Source organism: Callionymus lyra, chromosome 7 (assembly GCF_982586985.1).
Source record: "Callionymus lyra chromosome 7, fCalLyr1.hap1.1, whole genome shotgun sequence".
Lineage (NCBI taxonomy): Eukaryota > Metazoa > Chordata > Actinopteri > Syngnathiformes > Callionymidae > Callionymus > Callionymus lyra.
This window is the reverse complement of record NC_141824.1, coordinates 10660702-10677214: the sequence shown is the minus strand read 5'-3', so window position 1 is coordinate 10677214 and position 16513 is coordinate 10660702. Positions and strand designations below refer to the sequence as shown.

Here is a 16513-nt window from a genome sequence, read left to right as displayed (position 1 = left end):
AAAAAAGAAAGTTAGTCACGTCGTGTCTTCCCACCATGAGTTTCTAAGTGTGACTCATTCATACCTTCACGTCCTTCCACGCCTTCATCAAACCTCCTGACTCCACATTAACTTCTCCTCCTCCTTTTTCTCTCCTTCATCTTTTCTTTCTTCTTTTCCCAGTTTCTGGAGGTTCCAGTGAGAGAACAGTGTGTTCAGAGATGGAGGGAGTTTGTTCACAGATGCTGCTTAGATTATGATCCAATTCATTCTTATTTTTAGAACTTTTCTAAGTCAGGACTTAGTTTGAGTTCCAGAGAAATGTTCAAACTTGAATTAATTTTACTGAAATGTTGTTGTTTTTTAAGCCTTTTATGTTTTTGTTTTAACAGTTAAATTGAATAATTTATATATTGATAGTTTGTATTGGTTCTTATTGAATAATTAAAATTAAATACACATTTTCTTATACTTTTATTTAATAATTTCAATATTGAATTTGTACTTATTGATTAAGTTCTACATTGAAAAGTTCAATTTATTTTAATTGAGTAATTATTTGTATTTTGAACAGCTGACTTTTGGTTGTTTTTTTTGTAAATAATGTTATAAATAATTTCAATATTGAAAGTTTAAATTCATTATTTATTAAATGATTGAGTTTAATCGTTTCTAAATTGAAATATTGTTTTTTTTTTTTTATTAAATAATGAAATTTAATCATTTGTTTGGGATTTTTGTGATAATTGAATTTTAAAAATGTGAAATATTTTTATAATTCATGTTTTTTTTACACAGAGTTTGTAACTGTTTTTATTTTTTACTTCGTAGACTAGAATAGAGTTCAATATAAAATATAAAAGAGCCACCATGTGACTCGCAGACAATCACATGACACTCTATTGGTATTTTTTTATAATAAAAAATGTTTATACGTTTGCAATATTCTGAAGGCACCAATATGACATTTGAATTACTTTAAATAGATTTAAAAAAGCTTTTATTTCATTAAGCTTCAGTGTAAACAATCAAATCTAAAAATGGTTTAAATAAACGAAGCATAAAAAACTAAAAAGACTTGATGACTGGAGCTCTGGAGTCACATTCAAACCCCCTGTGAGCTGCTCTTCTCTCCAGTCGAGACGAGCTTCGCTCCTGCGGCGCGTCAAGGATGAAGGTTCAGATCCGGCGCTGATATTTCTACGTGCCTCTGCCCGTGGGCAACAGGAGACGGAGTCGGCTTTTATTAGAACTCTCCGGTGAATCCTCTCTGAATATAAACACACGTCTTTGTCTTGAGGTTTGAATGTCAAAAAAAAAACAACCTAAATGAAACAATAGACTTGAAGAATAGTGAGCTGAGCCAGGAGGCAGCAGGGATATTTAGAAATACAAAACACAAGCGGGGCCTGAATATAAAAGTTTGAATATATGGTGGGAGTACTAGGAGGAAAAGTGTCAAGAGAGTATAAGTTTGGTACTTTTAGACAAAACTATTCACACAAAGTGGTACTATCAACTGAAGTATTTCTCAGCAGTATTAGCAGGAGAAGGTGTTGTTCTAATTAATATATATGTTTTTAGTAATAGTAGCAGTAGAAGTATAAGTATGAATAGTATTAGCTGCAGCATTATAAATAGTAGCAATGGTGTTAGTAGTAGTAGTAGTAGTAGGAGTGGTGGTAGTAGCAGTAGTAAAAGTAGTAGAAAAGTAGTAGAAATATGAGTAGCAGCAGCAGCAAGATACAGAAGTATTAGTAATAATAGTAGTAGTAATAGAGAAAAACATGGTAGAAATAGGCCTCGAAATATTAGAAGCAGCATGTAGCAGTAGTAGTGGAAGTAGTTATAGTAGTAGAAATAGTATCAGTAATAGTAGTGGAAATAGTAGTAGTAGTAGAAATAGTAGTTGTAGTAGTAGTAGTAGAAATATAAGTAGTAGTGGAAGTAGTAATAGTAGTAGAAATAGTATTATTAATAGTAGTAGAAATAGTAGTAGTAGTAGTAGTAGTAGTAGTAGAAATAGAAGTAGTAATAGTAGTAGAAATTGTATTATTAATAGTAGTAGAAATAGTAGTAGTAGTAGTAGTAAAAATAGTAGTAGTAGTAGTAGTAGAAATAGAAGTAGTAATAGAAGTAGAAATAGTAGCATTAGTAGTAGTAGAAATAGTAGTATAAATAGTAGTAGTAGTAGTAGTAGAAATAGAAGTAGTAATAGTAGTAGAAGTAGTAATAGTAGTAGAAATAGTATTATTAATAGTAGTAGAAATAGTAGTAGTAGTAGTAGTAGTAGAAATAGTAGTAGTAGTAGTAGAAATAGAAGTAGTAATAGTAGTAGAAATAGTAGCATTAGTAGAAGTAAGAATAGTAGTAGTAGTAGAAATAGTAGTAGTAGTAATAGTAGAAATAGAAGTAGTAATAGTAGTAGAAATAGTATTATTAATAGTAGTAGAAATAGTAGTAGTAGTAGTAGTAGTAGTAGTAGTAAAAATAGTAGTAGTAGTAGTAGTAGAAATAGAAGTAGTAATAGAAGTAGAAATAGTAGCATTAATAGTAGTAGAAATAGTAGTATAAATAGTAGTAGTAGTAGTAGTAGAAATAGAAGTAGTAATAGTAGTAGAAATAGTATTATTAATAGTAGTAGAAATAGTAGTAGTAGTAGTAGTAGTAGAAATAGTAGTAGTAGTAGTAGTAGAAATAGAAGTAGTAATAGTAGTAGAAATAGTAGCATTAGTAGAAGTAAGAATAGTAGTAGTAGTATAAATAGTAGTAGTAGTAATAGTAGAAATAGAAGTAGTAATAGTAGTAGAAATAGTATTATTAATAGTAGTAGAAATAGTAGTAGTAGTAGTAGTAGTAGAAATAGTAGTAGTAGTAGTAGTAGAAATAGAAGTAGTAATAGTAGTAGAAATAGTAGAATTAGTAGAAGTAAGAATAGTAGTAGTAGTAGAAATAGTAGTAGTAGTAATAGTAGAAATAGAAGTAGTAATAGTAGTAGAAATAGTATTATTAATAGTAGTAGAAATAGTAGAAATAATAGTAGTAGAAATAGTAGCATTAGTAGTAGTAGAAATAGTAGTAGTAGTAGAAATAGTAGCAGTAGTAGTAGTAGTAGAAATAAGAGTAGTAATAGTAGTAGAAATAGTAGTAGTAGTAGAAATAGTAGCAGTAGTAGTAGTAGTAGAAATAAGAGTAGTAATAGTAGTAGAAATAGTAGTAGTAGTAGAAATAGTAGCAGTAGTAGTAGAAATAAGAGTAGTAATAGTAGTAGAAATAGTAGTAGTAGTAGAAATAGTAGCAGTAGTAGTAGTAGTAGAAATAAGAGTAGTAATAGTAGTAGAAATAGTAGCAGTAGTAGTAGTAGTAGAAATAGTAGCAGTAGTAGTAGTAGTAGAAATAAGAGTAGTAATAGTAGTAGAAATAGTAGTAGTAGTAGAAATAGTAGCAGTAGTAGTAGTAGTAGAAATAAGAGTAGTAATAGTAGTACAGTGCCTCTGCTGTAACAGCCTCTATGTCCTCCTTGTTGTCAGGGTGCGAGCATTAATTCTGACAAAGGATCCTGTGAGGTTCATCTCTTGTGTTAGAATCTCCTCCACCAGCTTGAACTTGGCAGCCAGAGTTCTCCATGACCATACAGGCCTATGGTGCTGAGGCATCTGGGTAGTCGCCGCCATTTCCTCACCTATTGTTCCAACCTCTTAACATGAGAAAGGATGATCTGGTGCATGGATCCAGGTCACATGAGGAGCAAAACCACAGTTTCAACTTGATCTGCTTCACATTTGAGTTAAACCAGCGTCAACGGCTTCTGATGGACTTGTCTTGTATCATACTGCGAGATACTACTAATCAGTAGTAGAAATAGAAGTAGTCGTGGAAGTAGTAGTAGTAGAAATAGAAGTTGTAGCGAAGTAGTAGTAGTAGTAGAAATAGAAGTAGTCATGGAAGTAGTAGTAGTAGAAATAGAAGTTGTAGCGAAGTAGTAGTAGTAGTAGAAATAGAAGTAGTCGTGGAAGTAGTAGTAGTAGAAATAGAAGTTGTAGCGAAGTAGTAGTAGTAGTAGAAATAGAAGTAGTCATGGAAGTAGTAGTAGTAGAAATAGAAGTTGTAGCGAAGTAGTAGTAGTAGTAGAAATAGAAGTAGTCATGGAAGTAGTAGTAGTAGAAATAGAAGTAGTCATGGAAGTAGTAGTAGTAGTAGAAATAGAAGTAGTCATGGAAGTAGTAGTGGAAGTTATAGTAGTAGTAGAAATAGAAGTAGTAGTACAATTGTACTAGTAGTAGAAACAGAAGTAGTGGTGGAAGTTATAGTAGAAATAGAAGTATTGGTAGAAATAGAAGTAATAGTAGAATAAATAGTACTAGTAGTAGAAATAGAAGTAGAAATGGTACTAGCAGTAGAAATAGAAGAATAACTGGAAGTAGTAGTAGAAATAGTACTAGTAGTAGAAATGGAAGTAGTGGTGGAAGTAATAGTAGAAATAGAAGTAGTAGTAGAAATACTACTAGTAGTATTAATAGAAGTAGTGGTGGAAGTAATAGTAGAAAAAAAAAGTAGTAGTAAAAGAAATAGGACTAGTAGTAGAAATAGAAGTAGTGGTGGAAGTAGTAGTAGAAATAGTAGTAGAAATAGAAGTAGTAGTAGAAATGGTACTAGCAGTAGAACTAGAAGTAGGATTGGAAGTAGTCGTAGAAATAGTACTAGCAGTAGAAATAGAAGTAGCAGTGGAAGTAGTAGTAGAAATAGCAGAATGCAAAAATATTTCAAATTTAAGAAAGAGTTTAAGAATGTTTTTTTGTATTTTGACTGCGATTTTTTCTGTCAATTTTATTCCAACATTGTTTGATGAACCAATATTTTTATTTTCAATTCTAATCTTTCAAATATTTCAATCCAGCTTTATTTAGTCTCTGATCACGACCAACATTCAGTCGACGCAGCATCTACGCTTCCAGGTACAAGTAACAAAATGTGTTTTTCTTCTATGATGAGTCACTAAAGTAAACAGTTCAGAGCCTCCGTCACATGGTTGGAGAAGAAACCATGACTGAGGAGGTCATCGTTGAAAGTGTGAACAAATACACGTTGAAATCATAAATATGTTCAACATGAATCATCATCAACGTCAGATCCAAACAAGAAATGGATGATGTCAGATGTCAAAATGACCTTGAATTATATATTTTGTTTCAGGCTTTCATTTAGTTATTGGAATAACAAAGTAATACTGTAGTAACAATGATATACGTGTAGTATTGTCGAGTACTTGACTCTGGTGTTGCAGAATTTACAGACCACATGATTCTTGATGAAGTCGTAACTGATTTTATTCGTTTTCAAACTAAAATATGTCCAAACATCAGCTTTAAAAGCTAGTGGAGTCGACCGTATCCTCTCGTCCTCAGTTGTAGCTGCTTTCATTTGTTTTCAAACTAAAATATGTCCAAACATCAGCTTTAATAGCTGCTGGAGTCGACTGTATCCTCTCGTCCTCAGTCATCCCTGGGATCTAGCAGTATTCTATTCTTCCTTAAGCTACGGATGACGTAATACCTGCTGCTCTAGCAGGCAGAAGTTTAACTGCAACAAAAAAAACCTTGTTTATTTTCGGGCTTTGGGGTCACCTTGACCCTGAGATAACACAAGTGATACCACAAACACATTTGTTTTCGGGCCTTTGGTTCACCTTGACCCCAAGTCGTAACTGCTTTCATTTATTTTCAAACCCAAAATATGTCCAAATATTAGCTTTTAAAGCTGCTGGAGGGCGACTGTATCCTCTCGTCCTCAGTCACTGCCAGATCTATTCGTTACTTTACATTAACTGTAAACCATAAAATAACTATTTAAAAAATAAAATACCATTTGAAGACAAAAATACATACATAAAAACGATACAAATTTAAAAAATATTGCGATATATATATATATAATATTCACATAGTTATCTTTATGATAGTCAAATTTATTTAAGAATATCTAAATTAAATGTGTAATAAAATCATTATTTTGTCACAAGAAAATGTACTTAAGTTTAAACACCTAGTGTTATTTAAGTAAGTAAGTATTTAAGACAGGAGTGAAGTAGTTAATATAAATATTTAAAAGTACAACCACACAAAAAAGCAGCACGATTTCAACAAAGTTTCCTTTATTCACATTTAAAAACATGTTAAGACATTCTTCCACCCAAAAAAAAAAAAATCTTAAAAGTCTATAGGAAAATAAAGAAACTTTGAAAAATATTTCAAGAAACTTTTTAGGGAGAAAAAAAAATCCCTCTTGAGTTTAAGACCCGGAAGAAAGGATAGAAAAGCAGCATTTTTAAAAATCATGTTCTGGTCTCTGAAGATGATGCAGTTCCCCGCACCAACACTAGAGGAGCTGGAGAGCAGAAGAATTTAAAAATCTAAAAGAAAAGGGGATTTTGTTTTTTAAATTTTAATATTTGGTTGCTAGGCGACGACCGCTAAAGACGTGCGATAAAGTGTGAGCCTCGCTGTTTGATTGGAGAGCTGGGACTCGAACCCATGACCCGCCGTGTGCAAATGAACATAAATAGCTAAATTTCGACTCTTGAAAGTCGATCGGCTACGTCGCGTCAAGTAGTTGAAGCTTTCGTCCATGGTGGTGATTGAGGGCGGGGTCGAAGGTCACTGGTACTGGAGGTAGTTCTTGAGGGTCTGCGGTAGAGGCAGCGCCTCGATGTGATGGATGCGATCTCGACCCAGAGCCAGTCGAGCTGCACGTCTGCACAGATCCATGAGAGGCAGAGGCTCGGCTGAGGAGGAGAGACAAGGTCAGGATCAGGCTGAAGACACGTTATACTTCAACTAGAAAATATAAATATAGTAGAACTATAATGATTTGATTGTTTATTTAACAAGTTTCATTTTTTGACACGTTCATTTTTACACTAAAAACTGATGGTTTTTTTGTCCGATTTTGATACCGTTTAATTCATATACATTACTTCCTACATTTACCATCAATTCCCTGCAGTTGATATTTTTACTCACTACACACAAGTTTTATTTCAAATAAACTTTAAAATTTCATTTAAAAAAGTTTTTTTTTTCTTTTTGTCTTGAACCTGAAAAATACATTCAGAGAAGATAGAAAAAGTAGTAGTAGTGGAAGTGAAAATAGTAGTAGTCATGGAAAAAGTATTAGTAGTAGAAATAGAAAAAAAGTAATAGTGGTAATAGAAGTAGTAGAAATAGTTGTAGTAGTGGAAATAGTATTATTATTAGTGGAAATAGTAGTAGTAGTAGTAGTAGTAGTAGTGGAAATAAAAGTACATTTGCAAATAGTGGTATTAGTAGAAATAGTAGTAGTATTAGTAGAAGTAGTAGAAATAGTTGTAGTAGTGGAAATAGTAGTATTATTAGTGGAAATGGTAGTAGTAGTAGTAGTAGCGGAAATAAAAGTATGTTTGGAAGTAGTAGTATTAGTAGAAATAGTAGTAGTTGTGGAAATAGTAGTAGTAGTGGAAATAGAAGTATACATAATAGTAGTTGTGGAAATAGTAGTAGTGGTAGTAAAAATAGTAATAGTAGTATAAATAGTAGTAGTAGTGGAAACAGTAGTAGTATTATGAATAGAAGTATAAATAGTAGTAGTAGTGGAAATAGTAATAGTAGTGGAAATAGTACAATGGAGCTTCACGATACTGGGAGTAAGTGCGAATACATGAGTGTCCAGTATTGTGGTAACAATACTGATGTTTTTTTAATCTTTCACCTAAATCTCAATCTGCATGAAACATGAAAAGAGGAAAGGAACAGTGAAGTATATATTTTATTGAGTATTGTTTTGATTAAGCGCTTTGTGACCCTGGTCTGGAAAAGCCCTCTATAATAATAACAATTTCAAATGTAGTAAAGTTCAAATATTCATTCATTAATGCATTAAACATTCATTAGTTATCATTGCATTTTGATGATTCTTAAATTTAAGAAAAGCATGATTTTTATGTTAAATAATTGTTTAAAAAATGTGTTATGATAAAATTAGTTTGAAACATATTACACAAATAGTAACAATATTTTCATGAGAACAAACATTATCATAAACCTTTCAAAGCAAAAAGTACTTTGTTGAACGAACCTTGATTTTACCTTCTTTTTTTTTTAATTTAAATGGAAAACTGTTCAATGTAAGGAACATAAATTTAACTCGAAGTTGATTAAACACATTTTGATTGTCGACTGTTGATGATTTAGTGGCTGGTAAGATTTAAAGTGACATTAAAAGTTTAGAAAAGCAACATCTGCTTCTGGTCCATCCGTGTCCACGGAATAAATCAGTAATTTGCCGTTTATTTACGGCTCATTTGTTTGCGTGAACAACACAAACGCACACATTAACGTTGTTCAGACTTAAAGCCTCGAGGTCTTCACGTGTTTAATCTGAGGCCGACCATGACGACAACTTTGACACAATATTTAACACATGTTTTTCAAAGAAGATGTCACAATTTAGACAGATGTTCTATTCATTCTTTACACATTCAGTCAATTACTGACTTTAATTTAAAAAAAAGTTATTTTATATTTCAATAAAGTGTGTGAAAGGTTGTTTTTTTAAAAGGTTAATGTACCATACACATATTTACATTATTGTGTTGCAATTAAACTTCTGGCCACTAGATGCAGTCATTTCACCTCCACAGGTTAAGGAACAATTAAGGGATGACTGAGGACGAGAGGATACAGTCGACTACAGAAGCTTTTACAGCTAAAGTTTGGGGATAAAAGAAAGTGGATCAATCACCACACGTTTCTTAAATTAGTGACGGAATGAGCGTGAGCGGAATATAAATTAAATCCTATCTTGAACCAAATACATTAAATATTAAAATCGTGAGCTAAATATATCGTATTGAATCATGAGCCGACTATATCGTATCGTAAGTTGAATACATTTCATCGAATTGTGAGCTGAATATATTGAATCATGAGCTGAATATAACGAATTGTATCTTAAATATATATAGAATCGTATCTTGAATATATTGCATCGTATTTAATATATTGTATCGTATCTTGAATATATCGTATCGTACATATATCGTATCGTATCTTGCATATATCGTATCGTACATATATCGTATCGTATCTTGCATATATCGTATCTTGCATATATCGTATCGTATCTTAAATATATCGCATTGAATCATGAATATATCGTATCGTATCTTGAATATATCGTATTGAATCATGAATATATCGTATCGTATCTTGAATATATCGTATCGTATCTTGCATATATCGTATCGTATCTTGCATATATCGTATCGTATCTTGAATATATCATATCGTATCTTGCATATATCGTATCGTATCTTGCATATATCGTATCGTATCTTGAATATATCGTATCGTATCTTGACTATATCGTATCTTGCATATATCGTATCGTATCTTGCATATATCGTATCGTATCTTGCATATAGCGTATCTTGAATATATCGCTTCGAATCATGAATATATCGTATCGTATCTTGAATATATCGTATCTTGAATATATCGCATCGAATCATGAATGTATCGTATCATGAATGTATCGTATCGTATCTTGAATATATCGTATCGTATCTTGAATATATCGTATCTTGCATATATCGTATCGTATCTTGAATATATCGTATCGTATCTTGAATATATCGTATCGAATCATGAATATATCGTATCGTATCTTGCATATATCGTATCTTGCATATATCGTATCGTATCTTGAATATATCGCATCGAATCATGAATATATCGTATCGTATCGTGAATATATCGTATCGTATCTTGAATATATCGCATCGAATCATGAATGTATCGTCTCGTATCATGAATGTATCGTATCGTATCTTGAATATATCGTATCGTATCTTGAATACATCGTATCTTGCATATATCGTATCTTGCATATATCGTATCTTGCATATATCGTATCGTATCTTGCATATATCGTATCGTATCTTGAATGTATCGAATCATGAATGTATCATATCGTATCATGAATGTATCGTATCGTATCTTGAATATATCGCATCGAATCATGAATGTATCGTCTCGTATCATGAATGCATCGTATCGTATCTTGAATATATCGTATCGTATCTTGAATATATTGTATCTTGCATATATCGTATCGTATCTTGAATATATCGTATCTTGAATATATCGTATCGTATCTTGAATATATCGCATCGAATCATGAATGTATCGTCTCGTATCATGAATGTATCGTATCGTATCTTGAATATATCGTATCGTATCTTGAATACATCGTATCTTGCATATATCGTATCTTGCATATATCGTATCTTGCATATATCGTATCGTATCTTGCATATATCGTATCGTATCTTGAATGTATCGCATCGAATCATGAATGTATCATATCGTATCATGAATGTATCGTATCGTATCTTGAATATATCGCATCGAATCATGAATGTATCGTCTCGTATCATGAATGCATCGTATCGTATCTTGAATATATCGTATCGTATCTTGAATATATTGTATCTTGCATATATCGTATCGTATCTTGAATATATCGTATCGTATCGTGAATATATCGTATCGTATCTTGAATATATCGTATCGAATCATGAATATATCGTATCGAATCATGAATATATCGTATCGTATCTTGCATATATCGTATCTTGCATATATCGTATCGTATCTTGAATATATCGTATCGTATCTTGAATATATTGTATCTTGCATATATCGTATCGTATCATGAATGTATCGTCTCGTATCATGAATGTATCGTATCGTATCTTGAATATATCGTATCGTATCTTGAATACATCGTATCTTGCATATATCGTATCTTGCATATATCGTATCGTATCTTGCATATATCGTATCGTATCTTGAATGTATCGCATCGAATCATGAATGTATCATATCGTATCATGAATGTATCGTATCGTATCTTGAATATATCGCATCGAATCATGAATGTATCGTCTCGTATCATGAATGCATCGTATCGTATCTTGAATATATCGTATCGTATCTTGAATATATTGTATCTTGCATATATCGTATCGTATCTTGAATATATCGTATCGTATCTTGAATATATCGTATCGTATCTTGAATATATCGTATCGAATCATGAATATATCGTATCGTATCTTGCATATATCGTATCTTGCATATATCGTATCGTATCTTGAATATATCGTATCGTATCTTGAATATATTGTATCTTGCATATATCGTATCGTATCATGAATGTATCGTCTCGTATCATGAATGTATCGTATCGTATCTTGAATATATCGTATCGTATCTTGAATACATCGTATCTTGCATATATCGTATCTTGCATATATCGTATCTTGCATATATCGTATCTTGCATATATCGTATCGTGTCTTGCATATATCGTATCGTATCTTGAATGTATCGTATCGTATCTTGAATATATCGCATCGAATCATGAATGTATCGTATCATGAATGTATCGTATCGTATCTTGAATATATCGCATCGAATCATGAATGTATCGTCTCGTATCATGAATGCATCGTATCGTATCTTGAATATATCGTATCGTATCTTGAATATATTGTATCTTGCATATATCGTATCGTATCTTGAATATATTGTATCGAATCATGAATATATCGTATCGTATCTTGCATATATCGTATCTTGCATATATCGTATCGTATCTTGAATATATTGTATCTTGCATATATCGTATCGTATCTTGAATATATCGTATCGTATCTTGAATATATCGTATCGAATCCTGAATATATCGTATCGTATCTTGCATATATCGTATCTTGCATATATCGTATCGTATCTTGAATACATCGTATCTTGCATATATCGTATCTTGCATATATCGTATCTTGCATATATCGTATCGTATCTTGCATATATCGTATCGTATCTTGAATGTATCGCATCATGAATGTATCGTATCGTATCATGAATGTATCGTATCGTATCTTGAATATATCGCATCGAATCATGAATGTATCGTCTCGTATCATGAATGCATCGTATCGTATCTTGAATATATCGTATCGTATCTTGAATATATTGTATCTTGCATATATCGTATCGTATCTTGAATATATCGTATCGTATCTTGAATATATCGTATCGAATCATGAATATATCGTATCGTATCTTGCATATATCGTATCTTGCATATATCGTATCGTATCTTGAATATATCGTATCGTATCTTGAATATATTGTATCTTGCATATATCGTATCGTATCATGAATGTATCGTCTCGTATCATGAATGTATCGTATCGTATCTTGAATATATCGTATCGTATCTTGAATACATCGTATCTTGCATATATCGTATCTTGCATATATCGTATCTTGCATATATCGTATCTTGCATATATCGTATCGTATCTTGCATATATCGTATCGTATCTTGAATGTATCGCATCGAATCATGAATGTATCGTATCGTATCATGAATGTATCGTATCTTGAATATATCGCATCGAATCATGAATGTATCGTCTCCTATCATGAATGCATCGTATCGTATCTTGAATATATCGTATCGTATCTTGAATATATTGTATCTTGCATATATCGTATCGTATCATGAATGTATCGTCTCGTATCATGAATGTATCGTATCGTATCTTGAATATATCGTATCGTATCTTGAATACATCGTATCTTGCATATATCGTATCTTGCATATATCGTATCTTGCATATATCGTATCTTGCATATATCGTATCTTGCATATATTGTATCTTGCATATATCGTATCTTGCATATATCGTATCGTATCTTGAATGTATCGCATCGAATCATGAATGTATCGTATCGTATCATGAATGTATCGTATCGTATCTTGAATGCATCGTATCGTATCTTGAATATATCGTATCGTATCTTGAATATATTGTATCTTGCATATATCGTATCGTATCTTGAATATATCGTATCGTATCTTGAATATATCGTATCGAATCATGAATATATCGTATCGTATCTTGCATATATCGTATCTTGCATATATCGTATCGTATCTTGAATATATCGTATCGTATCTTGAATATATTGTATCTTGCATATATCGTATCGTATCATGAATATATCGTATCGAATCATGAATATATCGTATCTTGCATATATCGTATCTTGCATATATCGTATCGTATCTTGAATATATCGCATCGAATCATGAATGTATCGTATCGTATCATGAATGTATCGTATCGTATCTTGAATATATCGTATCTTGAATATATCGTATCTTGAATATATCGCATCGAATCATGAATATATCGTATCGTATCTTGAATATATCGTATTGAATCATGAATATATCGTATCGTATCTTGAATATATCGTATCGTATCTTGCATATATCGTATCGTATCTTGCATATATCGTATCGTATCTTGAATATATCATATCGTATCTTGCATATATCGTATCGTATCTTGCATATATCGTATCGTATCTTGAATATATCGTATCGTATCTTGACTATATCGTATCTTGCATATATCGTATCGTATCTTGCATATATCGTATCGTATCTTGCATATAGCGTATCTTGAATATATCGCTTCGAATCATGAATATATCGTATCGTATCTTGAATATATCGTATCTTGAATATATCGCATCGAATCATGAATGTATCGTATCATGAATGTATCGTATCGTATCTTGAATATATCGTATCGTATCTTGAATATATCGTATCTTGCATATATCGTATCGTATCTTGAATATATCGTATCGTATCTTGAATATATCGTATCGAATCATGAATATATCGTATCGTATCTTGCATATATCGTATCTTGCATATATCGTATCGTATCTTGAATATATCGCATCGAATCATGAATATATCGTATCGTATCGTGAATATATCGTATCGTATCTTGAATATATCGCATCGAATCATGAATGTATCGTCTCGTATCATGAATGTATCGTATCGTATCTTGAATATATCGTATCGTATCTTGAATACATCGTATCTTGCATATATCGTATCTTGCATATATCGTATCTTGCATATATCGTATCGTATCTTGCATATATCGTATCGTATCTTGAATGTATCGAATCATGAATGTATCATATCGTATCATGAATGTATCGTATCGTATCTTGAATATATCGCATCGAATCATGAATGTATCGTCTCGTATCATGAATGCATCGTATCGTATCTTGAATATATCGTATCGTATCTTGAATATATTGTATCTTGCATATATCGTATCGTATCTTGAATATATCGTATCTTGAATATATCGTATCGTATCTTGAATATATCGCATCGAATCATGAATGTATCGTCTCGTATCATGAATGTATCGTATCGTATCTTGAATATATCGTATCGTATCTTGAATACATCGTATCTTGCATATATCGTATCTTGCATATATCGTATCTTGCATATATCGTATCGTATCTTGCATATATCGTATCGTATCTTGAATGTATCGCATCGAATCATGAATGTATCATATCGTATCATGAATGTATCGTATCGTATCTTGAATATATCGCATCGAATCATGAATGTATCGTCTCGTATCATGAATGCATCGTATCGTATCTTGAATATATCGTATCGTATCTTGAATATATTGTATCTTGCATATATCGTATCGTATCTTGAATATATCGTATCGTATCGTGAATATATCGTATCGTATCTTGAATATATCGTATTGAATCATGAATATATCGTATCGAATCATGAATATATCGTATCGTATCTTGCATATATCGTATCTTGCATATATCGTATCGTATCTTGAATATATCGTATCGTATCTTGAATATATTGTATCTTGCATATATCGTATCGTATCATGAATGTATCGTCTCGTATCATGAATGTATCGTATCGTATCTTGAATATATCGTATCGTATCTTGAATACATCGTATCTTGCATATATCGTATCTTGCATATATCGTATCGTATCTTGCATATATCGTATCGTATCTTGAATGTATCGCATCGAATCATGAATGTATCATATCGTATCATGAATGTATCGTATCGTATCTTGAATATATCGCATCGAATCATGAATGTATCGTCTCGTATCATGAATGCATCGTATCGTATCTTGAATATATCGTATCGTATCTTGAATATATTGTATCTTGCATATATCGTATCGTATCTTGAATATATCGTATCGTATCTTGAATATATCGTATCGTATCTTGAATATATCGTATCGAATCATGAATATATCGTATCGTATCTTGCATATATCGTATCTTGCATATATCGTATCGTATCTTGAATATATCGTATCGTATCTTGAATATATTGTATCTTGCATATATCGTATCGTATCATGAATGTATCGTCTCGTATCATGAATGTATCGTATCGTATCTTGAATATATCGTATCGTATCTTGAATACATCGTATCTTGCATATATCGTATCTTGCATATATCGTATCTTGCATATATCGTATCTTGCATATATCGTATCGTGTCTTGCATATATCGTATCGTATCTTGAATGTATCGTATCGTATCTTGAATATATCGCATCGAATCATGAATGTATCGTATCATGAATGTATCGTATCGTATCTTGAATATATCGCATCGAATCATGAATGTATCGTCTCGTATCATGAATGCATCGTATCGTATCTTGAATATATCGTATCGTATCTTGAATATATTGTATCTTGCATATATCGTATCGTATCTTGAATATATTGTATCGAATCATGAATATATCGTATCGTATCTTGCATATATCGTATCTTGCATATATCGTATCGTATCTTGAATATATTGTATCTTGCATATATCGTATCGTATCTTGAATATATCGTATCGTATCTTGAATATATCGTATCGAATCCTGAATATATCGTATCGTATCTTGCATATATCGTATCTTGCATATATCGTATCGTATCTTGAATACATCGTATCTTGCATATATCGTATCTTGCATATATCGTATCTTGCATATATCGTATCGTATCTTGCATATATCGTATCGTATCTTGAATGTATCGCATCATGAATGTATCGTATCGTATCATGAATGTATCGTATCGTATCTTGAATATATCGCATCGAATCATGAATGTATCGTCTCGTATCATGAATGCATCGTATCGTATCTTGAATATATCGTATCGTATCTTGAATATATTGTATCTTGCATATATCGTATCGTATCTTGAATATATCGTATCGTATCTTGAATATATCGTATCGAATCATGAATATATCGTATCGTATCTTGCATATATCGTATCTTGCATATATCGTATCGTATCTTGAATATATCGTATCGTATCTTGAATATATTGTATCTTGCATATATCGTATCGTATCATGAATGTATCGTCTCGTATCATGAATGTATCGTATCGTATCTTGAATATATCGTATCGTATCTTGAATACATCGTATCTTGCATATATCGTATCTTGCATATATCGTATCTTGCATATATCGTATCTTGCATATATCGTATCGTATCTTGCATATATC

General features: G+C 31.7%; 1 protein-coding gene across 2 annotated transcripts in view; it reads right to left on the bottom strand.

Moving 5' to 3' along the window:
* Positions 1–5954: 5954 nt before the first annotated feature.
* LOC148075024 (SPRY domain-containing SOCS box protein 4-like) overlaps positions 5955–16513 on the bottom strand; it is a 44007-nt gene continuing 33448 nt past the window's right edge. For both annotated transcript variants that reach the window (XM_087795913.1, XM_087795914.1), the window contains one exon: positions 5955–6760. In XM_087795913.1, coding sequence (XP_087652039.1) covers positions 6633–6760 — 128 coding nt within the window. In that variant the 3' untranslated portion in view covers positions 5955–6632. The remainder of the gene's footprint in view (positions 6761–16513) is intronic.